Source organism: Callithrix jacchus, chromosome 6 (genome assembly GCF_049354715.1).
Source record: "Callithrix jacchus isolate 240 chromosome 6, calJac240_pri, whole genome shotgun sequence".
NCBI classification, from domain to species: Eukaryota; Metazoa; Chordata; class Mammalia; order Primates; family Cebidae; genus Callithrix; species Callithrix jacchus.
In genome coordinates this window covers 117198357-117211023 of record NC_133507.1, presented here as the reverse complement: position 1 = coordinate 117211023, position 12667 = coordinate 117198357, and the positions used below count along the sequence as shown (strand labels likewise).

Below are 12667 nucleotides of genomic sequence, written 5' to 3'. Positions count from 1 at the left end.
GTGAGCTGAGATCGGGCCACTTCACTGCAGCCTGGGTGAAAGAGTGAAACTCCACCTCATACATACACAAAGTTTGGATTTATATGCATATAACTAATAATAGACTCTTAAAAATTGTTATCTTTTTTGATTTTTTTTTAGCTTACAATGACAAGATTGTTGCATTTCTACGTCAACCCAATATCTTTGAAATTCTACAGGAGCGTCAACCTGATCTTACCAGGAATCACTCACTCAGGTAACAATAATATTCGTATTTGGTTCAAGTTGCATAAGCACAAACCATTAAATCCTAGTAGCACTGATATTTGTCTTGGAAATTTATTCTTTTATTCTTATATCCTTTGCAAATACATCTTGTGTGCAAATATTTTGTCATCATCATCAGGTATTGTAGTGCTGGCTTCTCTCTATTAAGTATAAAAGTTGAAGAAAATTAAACAACCCAGAACCCTATTTAAAAAAAGAAATATGAAAAAAAAGAAAGTGAAAAAAAAAGAAAATGATCGTTTACCAACCTTGCCCCCCAAAAAATAAAAAAAAGAAATATGAAAAAAACACAAAAATTTAAGCCAAGAGTTTATCCTAGATGTGTAGATTATAAGGAAATTAATGACATAATCTTTTTGAGTGTAACTTGAGTAAGCAAAAGTAGCATACAGTTTACTGAATTGAGATTTGTGTGGTCCCAGACTTGGTATTCACATTTTTCTGTAATAAAAACAGAGAAGAACATAAGTAGTGAATCTGATACTCTCTAAATCTGAGCCTTCCCTTGCATGAACCCTCTCTTCTAAACAACTTTTAAAAACATCATGCCTCAGGCCCAGTTTTACTTTCCTGAATACATGCTGTTCCCCTTCCCTGGCAAGCTTACCTCTCCTAAGTTTAGGCAGCAAGATTTTTCCATTATAACCCAGCAGAAGCTTTCCCTTCTTGAAATTTTTCAGCTCCACTGTGGACCCTCACTTTCATGAACTAGGCTAGTATTTCTCTATCTAAGTGTGCTAGGCATCAATGGAGATAGGAAAAGAAGAGTTTCTGCTGAAAATCTGTCTTAACCCAAAGTCCAGTTGTCACCTTTACTAGTGGAAGTATATTTGCCTGGTGGTACCATCCTGGCCCATAGCAGTGATTCTTAAATACTGATCTACTAAATTATGCCAAACTGTTTTCATCAGGATCACCTGGGAAGCTTTACATAATACAAAATGCTAGACCATGCCTCCTCCAAATCCTCTCTCATCTCTGAATACCCCCTGTTCTCCCATACCCTACCCAGAAATTTAATTCAAGAGGTCTGGGGTAGAGCCTAAGAATTATTTTTTTAAAGCTTCTCCATATAATTCTGATAGCACAGTTAGCTGTAATAGCCTTTGGTCTTGACACGATTTTGGTGATTCATCGTGAAATGTATCACATTGTCCTTTGTACTGTTTTGACTTTATGACTTTTGTGTTTTAATTTGACTTTTCGGGTCCTTATGCTTTATTTTCCAATTAGATTAGAAAAGCCTTGCAAATAGGGATCTTATCCAACTCATCATTATTTTTCCTCCTTACTGTTCAAATATTTAGAACTGCATTTTGCACATAGTGAATATAAAAATATATATGTATATAATTGTTGATTTGAAAATAAATTACCAAATATTCTTACAATATTCTTGATCTCATGTCTTCTTCTTTTTTTTTTGAGACTGTGTCTCACTCTGTTGCCCCAGCTAGAGTGCAGTGGTGTGATCTTGGCTCTTTGTAACCTCTGCCTCCTAGGTTCAAGTGATTCTCCTGCCTCAGCCTCCCCAGTTACTGGCACAACAGGTGCCCACCACTACACCCAGCTTATTTTTGTATTTTCAGTAGAGATGGGGTTTCACCATGTTGGTCAGACTGGTCTTGAATTCCTGACCTCAGGTGATCTGCCCACCTTGGCCTTCCAAAGTGCTAAGATTATAGGCATAAGCCACAGTGCCCAGCCTTGGTCTCATGTCTTTAAAATTGTTACTACCTTCTAAAGTTTGTAAAGGCTAAAGCTCCACAAAATTTCAAGTATTACATTAAAAACATTGTGTATATAAAAATCCCAGTTTCACCTGGTTTCACATAGTTAATAGCATCTGACTCAACTCTTAGTGCTTTCCTCAACATAAGCATGCTGTTCTTAACCACAGAAAAATTATAATAATTATACAAGTGAAGGTTTTGTATGTTTGTTTATAATCTACTCAATAATGCATGTTCCCCTTGAGAATCTTCTGTAAGAAGTTTTAGTTTAAAAAATTGCAGAAACAAGCTTCTCAATGGTCTAATTAGAAATATTAGCAATCCTAGACATCAAAGCAAAACAAACAAAATTCTTTCTCTTTTGCTAATCACAAAATAAAGAGAACTCTGTTTTCTCTCTCTTCTACCACTTCCAGCCAACCCACACCACTACTTAATATCTGTTCCTCTAAATATACCCCATCCCCCACAAAAAAGAGGAAACTCAAGAAGTTTCTCGCTTTTTCTCTGCACTCCACAGTAGTATGTAATACTAATTCACATATCTTTAAATCTCCACCATCAGAGAGATTACCCAGACAGGGCATCTGTCATTATTCTTTAATGACTCGACAGAATCTTAACAGATTCTAACAGAGGGAAAAGCTGCAGGCCCAAGTTGGTAGCTTCAAGTTCTGTTTTGTTTACTTTCTGCTTTTTAGAGTCTGAAAAGTCTCTAATCTCCTAAAGATTGCTGAAGATTTTTTTTTTTTTTAGTGGCATCTAGGGTCCTCAGTTAAGCACAATCATTCTTCTAACATAGGCTTCACATGGTAATCTATTTTTATGAAATTATTTGATAGGCTATGAAATATATTTCTATCTTTACAGAATGTGACCATGGGAAGCAGATGCAGTCATAACGAGTGAAAGGAAGGAGGAACTTAAATCAATGAGATAATGCCATTCCTCCTATCCAGAGTGTGTCACACTGCACTTTCATTTTCCATAAAGTTTTTGGTAGTTAAACATTTTGCTTATCATAACATTGTAAAGGGGAAGTTCATATATCTAAGAGAACATTCTGTTTTATACAGTTGTGAGGAGTATTCCCTTAACACAGGGGTGGGAAACCAGCTAAGCTTCTTTAATCTCATATTTCAGAGATATTTTTGATAACAGATTTATGCATGAAATGGAGCTACCAGGTAATCTATGTGTCAAAGTTCACTGGGGACCTTATATTCATACCTGGAGCAAGGATTCCCAGCACCAACATAGCCTTGTATGTGTTGTTCCTCATCCATGGCACACCATTTAAGATAAATATTCCTTCTTATTTTTCCCACAATGTAATGATAAAAGTGGTGGCCCTTGAGGGAGTCAAGTAGGTATACCTATTTGCTTTGTGTTCTCCTAGTTTGCTTGTGATTCCTCCTAAACCAGAGGCTAGCAGGCAATTCATTTAGTTTGCATCTATGTATAGTTTTCTCTTCCCTGAGACTTCACTGGTGTGTCTTCCTGTCTATGTGGCTATGATTTTCCATGCATTATGATATCGCTTTTACTTTCAACTGCTATATTTAAATCACAGCTCCTTATAACTTCACTTATCACACAAATGTGAATGGTACTAAGTTGACATCCTTTAAAAAACAAGCCTCAGGAGATGTTTATTCCCCCGCTAAAAAAATCAGCTCCCCAAAGTCAGTACCATATCTGTAAAATGGGTATTTTATTGGATTATTATATGCTACTACTGCATCTCACTGAAAGAAGATGTTTTATGCCATGGTGTTAAAATAAAAGCTGAAAAAAGTTCTAATATTTTATATGAATACAAATGTATTCATTAGAAAACAACCTTGAATAATATTTTATAGGTGAATGTAATGCATATTTAAAATTTTAATAAAATTTTTAGTATTGGTGTTTGTATGGCACTGTGTAATGAGAAAGGCTATGAACCTGAGTTAAGAGTTGAAAATTTCCCCTCTAATATGATTATTGGTCAAGCCAGTAAATCTGTTCTCTGCTAGTCCATCTCTCCCCAGGCATCAGTGATTATTTTTGGCAGCAGGCTGATTCCTCTTTGAGTGCTTCCTATATAACTCCCCTTACCATGAGGACATGATCTGTGATAATTTTTTCATTCTGGGTAGATTAGATCATTCCATATTTTATGTTATTAGGAAATCAGTAACTTGGGAGTCAAGAAATTCTCTGAACTACAAAAGGCAAATGGATATGTGTCTCAGGAGTAGAGGCAAATGCAGACTTGAACCTTCTATTTCCTTTCATCATCCTATTTGAAGAGCCCTGGGGTTTTGCTAGAGTCTAATTTTACTCTTAATTTTTTTATTTTAAAGATAATTGCCCATTTTGAATTTATCAAACAATACAGAATTTTAGGTAATAAAAATTTAAAGTTTCAAAAGATGTCTTTTATAAAATAAACCCTAGGGTTCAAAATTGCTAACCTATTTATTTTCCAGCTTTGTGAGAAATGAATTTTTACATATAATATTAGACAGGAATGTTAATTTTGGTTAACATTTGAACCACGTGGTGAAAATAGCATGAATTTACTTCTGCTGATCTGTATGCATTTTCCTGTTAAGACCTGCCTAGCTCTCTCACTTATTCCTCTCCTGATTTGTTTACTTGCCGCTCAGATGTCTGAACCAACATGGCAGACTTTTGATCTTTAGTGTACCAAATTTAAATAGTAGCAAATATGGACTGAGACTATTATTTGCCTACAGACAATTTACATACGGATAGTTACTGAACTTTTAAAGACACCTTTTTTTTTCTTTTGAGACAGGGGGTCTCACTCTGTTCCCCAGGCTGCAGTGTAGTGTTGCAGTCACAGCTGACTGCAGCACCAACCTCCTGGGCTCAAGCCATCCTCCTGCCTTAGCCTCCCAAATAGCTGGGACTACAAGAGCACACCACTTTGCCCAGCTAATTGTTTTATGTTTATTTTTTTTTTTTATAGAGATAGAGTCTTGCTATGTTGCTCAGGTTCATTTTGAACACCTAGACTCAAGATATCTTCCTGCCTCAGCCTTCCAAAGTGCTGGAATAACAGGCATGAGCCATTGCTCTGGACACCTGATTAAAATAATTTACTGACACCACATAGTAACAGTCATTGGGAAGTCCTAATAGTAGACTCTCTCTCACTGGGAGAGCAGCAGTAATGGCTCTTAGAAGGTAGTTGAGTATGGCTCTTAAGATTTTGTTCAGGTTTGGAGTCTGGCTCTGAATTTTACCCACCAGGTGACTTTAAATGAGACATTTAACAACCCTCCAGGTTGTCATCCTTATCTGTAATATGGGGATAGGAATTTCTAACTTGCAGTGTCTTTTTGAAGATTAAATGAGTTAATGTATGTATAAAGCACTTGATGCTGTGTGAGCATAGTAAGCATAGAGTAAATTTAAATTACTGTTATATTAGTACTCTGCCCTTCACTACTTTGTTCTATCAGAGGACTCAGTTTAATTTGCTCCTAAACTTATTCTAATTCTTAAAACCACTATTCCTGAGATTGATCATACATATAAATGGAACCATGTAATTATGTGGATATAATTTAAATGCAACTAGGATCTATGATCTCTTTTCCTTTTTGGGAGTGGTGGGGAGCAGACAGAGTCTCACTCCATCACCCAGTCTGAAGTATAGTGGGCATGATCTCAGGTCATTGCATCCTCTGACTCCTGGGTTCAAGCAATTCTCATATCTCAGCTTCCTGAGTAGCTGGGACTACAGCAATGCACCACCATGCCCGGCTAGTTTTTGTATTTTCAATAGAGACAGGGTTTCACCATTTTGGCCAAGCTTGTAGCAAATTCCTGGCCTCAAGTGATCTGCCCACCTCAGCTTCCCAAAGTGTTGGGATTATAGGCATGAGCCACCGTGCCCAGCCATCTCTAATTCCACTATTAATTTGTGTGTAGGAGGGCCTTTTAGTGGCACTGTCACACTGTTTCCTACAGGGAGCTTTACTCTAAAATCTTTTACACTTACACAATAAAACCAGCCTTGACTGCTCTGTGCCTAAGCTGAGGACTGAGGCTTCTGGCTCGAGGTTTAGCCAGAAATTACTGAGGACCAAAATATCATGGCAATATCATTAAGATAATATTTCAGAAGCCATCCAGAGGTATGTTAAAATATCTTTCCAAGCAGCTAATTATCTTGCACGCCTAATAAGAGATTAGCGATTTTATTCTTCATGGTGGTAAGGAACACAGATTCTTCAAACCTGTCACCTATTCTATGACTTCTGCAAAAGGAATAAATGCTAGTTATGTTTTATTTGAATGGATGTGCTAATTTATAGATGTACATATGCTTTTGAGTTATGTATCATGTATATATCTAATTTTCACATTTTTGATACATGGAATCTCATTACTGTTAATGTCAACTTTAAGATACATAGTATCACACTCAGATATTTATTATTTTCCCATAAGCATTGTTCTCTGATGTAACTTTGAAAGATTCCCCAAATTACAAACACATTCATCCACTGGATATTTCTCCAAAGTATCGTGTTTTTTTCCTAATAAGTGGCTCAATTATGATTTTCAAGACCATTTTCTTACATGAGGAATAATCACATTTTAGGTATATCTTTTACTCTTGATTTTTCCTATGTTCTGTTATATTTATCAAGAAAACAGTTCAGTAAAATGTCATTTCCTTTAGTGACTCATTAGACTTGGACTTTCTTTGGACCAAAGCAAAATGTCAGTGCGAAACCAGTCTCACTGAGTTTCCCATCCCCAAAAGAACAGTAAATCATAGAGAACAATGAATTACTTATGATAGCACAAAGTAGTTTTTAATAAAATCTGCTTTTTAATTATATTTGAATAAATTGCCAGATAGTCAATCAGAAGCATTTCTTACAAAGCAAACAAAATAAGCATCCCTTCTATGTTAATAACATGTTAATAAGATGTTGGCAAGTTGATTTAGAACAACTTGCCAACAATACAAGCAGAAAAAGGAGTGGGTCAACAGAAATCTAGTTTGGCTCCGTTTTCAATAGATCATACTGTCTTTTGACAAAGGAGTAAATAATTTTGGGGCCTATCTAATAATATACTCAATAGTTTAAAATTATTGAGTGCTTCCTATATAATAGGCTCCAAGCGAAGTATTTTATTTGCCTTCTATAATTATATTTAACATGAGGAAACAAAAAGAGTTAAGTCAGTCTCTAAGTTCTCAGCATGTAGATAACTTATATTCATTTATGGCAAACTGTCCCTACACATGTGGCTAATTAATTTCACTTCTCAGTATCCATAAGAATCATATGACCATAATGGACTTAAATTCCCATAACCTTTCAACTGTTTGGCTATATCTGTCAAGTCAGGCAGTGCCCTGTGACTCTAATAATGAGTACGAATGATCAGTGCTGATCTTCCTTTCTTGACATTATACCAGTAGGGAAGTCAAAGGCACTTCTCTAGAACTGCCTAGGGCAGTTTTTAAAAACATGTATTTGTGAATGTGGCACTGAAGTGTATCTAGAGGAACCCGGATGTGCAGAGTTGGCAATCCAGTTTTGTGGTTTTGAGCATTGCAGCTTCTGATTGTCTCTGAGCACGTGCCCCTCTTTAACTTCACCAAAATGTTGGGTGGTTTCATGAGAATGTTTTCTGTGGGAATTCGGTCTTGAGACTTTGTTCGTTGTCCTCAAATGATCCACTAGAGTTGATCTTTGGGGGTGATTCCGTGCACTAGAGGAAGTGGTTACATATATTGTGAAAGTCTGAGAGACAGCAGTAGCTGGAGACTTTTTCCTGAGCTTGTCTCTGTATGGTTTAGGTTCTCGTGTTACAGTTGTGAGTTTTCATAAGAGATTGTCTTTTTACCTGCCTTTACATTTCTCTCCAGTGGATTCTGTTTTAGAAAATAGTTGGACATGAGCTTTCCAATTCTTTATTTCTCTGCCATAGCAAAAAAAAAGCAAGATTGTTTATTCCAAACACCAGGTATATTCTTAGGGGAAATTGTTAGGAGCCACATCTGTTATTTTGGCCTGTTTTGTGTTTTACATGTCACTGGTTTGTGTTTTACAAAGCACTCATCAGGTAGACAGAATAGTATTTGGTACCTGGGGAACACAAAGATAAAGGAGGAAGGGCCGGGCACCATAGCTCACACCTGTAATCCCAGCCACTATGGGAGGCTGAGGTGGGCTAATCACTTGAGACCAGGAGTTCACCTGGCCAACATGTGAAACCCCGTTTCCACTAAAAATATCAAAATTAGCCAGATGTGGTGGCGTATGCCTGTAATCCTAACTATACTGGAGGCTGAAGCAGGAGAATCATTTGAACCCAGGAGACAGAGGTTTCATCGAGTTGAGATTGGGTCCCTGCACTCGAGCCTGGGTAACAGAGTGAGACTCCATCTCAAAAAAAAAAAAAAAAAAAAAAAAAATAGAGGCCAGGCACGGTGGCTCAGGCCTGTAATCCCAGCACTTTGAGAAGCTGAGGTGGGCAGATCACAAGGTCAAGAGATCGAGACCATCTTGGTCAACAAAGGATGAAACCCTGTCTCTACTAAAAATACAAAAAAATTAGGTGGGCATGGTGGTGCGCACCTGTAGTCCCAGCTACTCGGGAGGCTGAGGCAGGAGAATTGCTTGAACCCGGGAGGCGGAGGTTGCACTGAGCCGAGGTTGCGCCACTGCACTCCAGCCTGGCGCCTGGTGACGGAGTAAGACTCTGTCTCAAGAAAAAAAAAAGGAGAAAGGGCTTTTGCCCTCAAGAAACTTGTATTTCAAAAGGAATTTAAGTTGTACCTTACTAGCCAAATGAGAAGGTGCACCCATAAAAGTGCTGGAATGTACTCTAAGGGGCACACAGAGATAAACGTACCCATTCAGAGAGGTCCAAATGATATTATGTTGTATTAGTATAACCTTAATCTTAATCATAATAAACCACTAAGGTTGAATTGAGTTTTTTTATTAAGAAGAAGGCAGGCTGATGCAGTAGCTCAGTCCTGTAATTCCAGCACGTTGGGAGGCTGAGGCAGGAGGATCACTTGAGGCCAGGAATTTGACACCAGCCTGGAAAACATAGCAAGACCCTGTCTCTACAAAAATGTTTAAAAATAAGCCAGATGTGGTGGTACATGAGTCCCACCTACTCAGAAGACTGAGGCAAAGGGATCACTGAGCTCAGGAATTTGAAGCTATAGTGAGCCATGATTGTACCACTGCACTCTAGCCTGGACAACAGAGAGGACTACCACAGATTCCTTCTAATTCTATAAGTTAATAAACTTGAATAAATGTATTAAAGTAATTTTCAAACATTCCTCTAATCATGATCAGTTGTCTTTAACAACATTTCTCAAACTCGTTATGTTACTCCAAACACTGGGTGGACTCATTAAGGTTTGTAAGAGTTACATCTGTTACTTTCCACTCTAAAAGGAGAAAGAAGTATCACAGACCTATAATGTTCATGTTGACCACTTTTATTTTCAACTTAAGTGTGTACAAATATAAAATATGTATAAACCTCTTATGCTTACAGCTTTTATAAACTATAAAACCAAAAGACAAAAAATTAAGTTAAAAACTACAAAAAATCAATGACATTTAAATTAATGCTCTTAATGTGAGAATATTTTGTTTTTCAGAAGCTAAATCACCAATGTTGAGACTGTTATCAGTGGAAAGATATATTTGTGCTTTTCTGTGCTTGTGTTTGACTTGATTCTTTTAATTTTGCATCTCTGGTCTAGCATGTGCCTCCTTGGAATTGTCACAGTCATCATTTTCCCTTCTTAACAAAAAGCTTATTTTTATTTACCAATTCATTGTTTTGATAAGCCAATTCATTTAACAGTGCAACCCCAAAAACAATACCGAAGGAAAAAACATATTGTTGAATGTGCCCTGGGATGAGTGGATTCTACTACCACTTTTCTGTTTGCAAACTATTGCAAGGCTTTTGTTCTTAGAATAAACCAGGATATCTTTGATGCATTATTTAGCATAAAGGCATAATTTTCTTTTTAAATCCATCTCTTTTGCTTTCTCTTTAGCCTATGGCAATTTGCTTAACCCCACTTGATCATTTTCATGAAGCAAGTTAATACTGTAAGAGAAAAGGTTTTTTAGTTAGTAAGCGAAGTGTGCATGAGTGGCAGACAGGGACTGGTTTTATTATCATATTGAACATCAAGGCCCTGCCAGCCTAAGGGCAGCCAGGTCTATTCATCATCCTTTAAAAGCTCATCTATGATCACTTTGCACCAAGTGCCCTATAAATATAAACATGGGACCCAAAGTCACATGACAAGATTCAGTCATAAATGTCATCCATCTCATCTAAAATATTATATTGTTTCATGTGTTTTGATCATCAAAGTGAAGACATAAAATTTAAAAATTCTTGCAGAGCTTGAGCTTATGTATGCAAATTTCTAGTAGACCAAGGATGCCAGTTTGAGAAACACTTATCTGTAGCATACTGGGCAAATACTTGATAACCAAGAAGCAGTTCCTTTGTTTTTCTCAGAAAAGATTGGTGACATTTCTGGGGACATCTGCTAACTTCTGTCTCTTCCTCAGCCTTGATCTGCTCTCCTTGCAGGCAGTAAACTAATGCTTCCTTTGTTTCTACATGAAAGGACTTTATAAAGAACTGTTTAGACCAGGAGCAGGTATAAAGCCTAACCACCGTGCAATTAAGTGAACAGAAAAATTAGGCATGCAGAAAATGTTCGCTGAAAGAATGAATCAGTGTCAACATAAGAAAGTACTTTACATCAGACGGCATGTTCCAGTGTCTGGTTCCTGGAAGCATATGACCCATAGCTTGTCACTGTGATAAATTAGTTGGCCCGGTAGAAAACTGGTCTCAGACTGCCTCTCATGTGTTCTCACCTGAAAAAATCAGACTAGTTGCCTTCACAGCCTGGTAGTTTACATCTGGAAAGTGATGAAAAGTTTCCCAGTTGGCATACTTCCTCTGGTGCCTTTATCCTTTCTATTTCTCACCCTATCATCCTTGTGACTCAAGAAGTGATGATGTTTTTCTTATTCACAGGAAACTTACAAGCCGCAGCCCAGGGCCTGATATCTACCATCACTCAACTCCTTCTGTGTTAGCTCCAGTTAAGGAAGGAGGGGAGAGTGCTCAGTCTGTTTGTTTTTTGTCTTGTTCTATTTGCCTGGATTCACTGTGTTGATAGAAGAGATAAGTTGCATATTTGCGGGAGATAGCTTTTGATTCTTCAAGATCAAAGCATAGTGTTACTGACCCTTATAAGAGTAGTTCTTTGGTTATTATTCATTTTTTTTCAAAATAACTTTTCTCTGATTTAGCTTGTATAAGCCAACATTTACATCTCTTATCAGAAAAACCATTCACCAGATAATGGGCCTGGGTTTCCATCACATGTTTCAGATGTATGATTCCAACACTTGAGGGAAAACGTTCTGCCTGGTTCAAGGCTTCACAGAAGTAACCTTAAGCAGATTCCTTTACGTACATGCCTGCCACTAACTTCTAATAGTCTTTTTAAAAAATAGTAGTTAGCTGCTGGCAATAAATTATAGAAAGGAAAATTTGGCAAATACTAAAGATTAGCTGCTCCATGTATCATATAAAATGGATCTAGCCAGAAGAAACCGAGGACTGAACTCTGTTTATCATACCTCGTAAGCTGTGTGGCTAAGGGCAAATCCATTGACTTTTCTATGCATTAGGGAATTTTTCATGTGAACATGGCACCTTGCCTTCCACCTCAGTGCCTTCAAATCAGCAAGCAGTCTTAAGAAAAGTATTTGAAATTTGGAAATATAAAAATCAGTGGAACTTGGCCAGGCATGGTGGCTCACGCCTGTAATCCCAGCACTTTGAGGGGCCAAGGCAGGCAGATCACATGAAGCCAGGATCTTGAGACCAACATGGTGAAAATGGCAAAACCACAGCTCCACTAAAGTACAAAAATTAGCTAGGCATGGTGGTACATGCCTATAATCCTAGCTACTTGAATGTCTGAGGCAGGAGAATTGTTTGAACCTGGGAGGCAGAGGTTGTGGTGAGCCACGTTGCACTCCAGTCTGGGTGACAGAGTGAGGCCCTGTCTCAAAACAAACAAACAAAAACATCAGTGGAACTTTGTGAAAATATCAAATAGAAAAACAAGTTGCTTTGTAGATAAGAACTAAATCTAAATAAATACTTATATCAGTGATTAATATTTTACTTTGTGGTACAGAAATCAGAATATATTGTCTATGGAATAGAATTGTTTATTTGTGTCATCCTCTCTATTTCAATGAAATATAATGACTTTAGTACCATAGTTTATGTTCTTTTTTTCTTCATCTTATGAAAGTTAATATGATGTGCTTTGAAATAGCATGATGTAAATGAGGGAAGAAAGCAACTAGGAAGAAATTTATTAAAATTGTATTATATAACAAATTGAAAATAGTTTACCTCCTCATCAAACAAAAAGAAGAAAAACTGGTGTTATCCCATTTATCTATAATAAAATGATGGTAGAAATAACTCAGCTTGTTGTGTTTGATGTATATAGGTATATATACATTTGCACAAGTATGTACACAATCTATTTCACCAAGTGTAGTAGCAAAGTATTTCAGTCTTTTCCTTAT

General features: G+C 37.1%; 1 protein-coding gene across 4 annotated transcripts in view; it reads left to right on the top strand.

The window, feature by feature from the left end:
- Window positions 1–12667, top strand: part of HECW2 (HECT, C2 and WW domain containing E3 ubiquitin protein ligase 2) — a 404347-nt gene that overhangs the window by 326685 nt on the left and 64995 nt on the right. For all 4 annotated transcript variants that reach the window (XM_035305193.3, XM_035305191.3, XM_078328066.1 and 1 more), the window contains one exon: window positions 142–238. In XM_035305193.3, the coding sequence (XP_035161084.2) occupies window positions 142–238 (97 nt within the window). The remainder of the gene's footprint in view (window positions 1–141; window positions 239–12667) is intronic.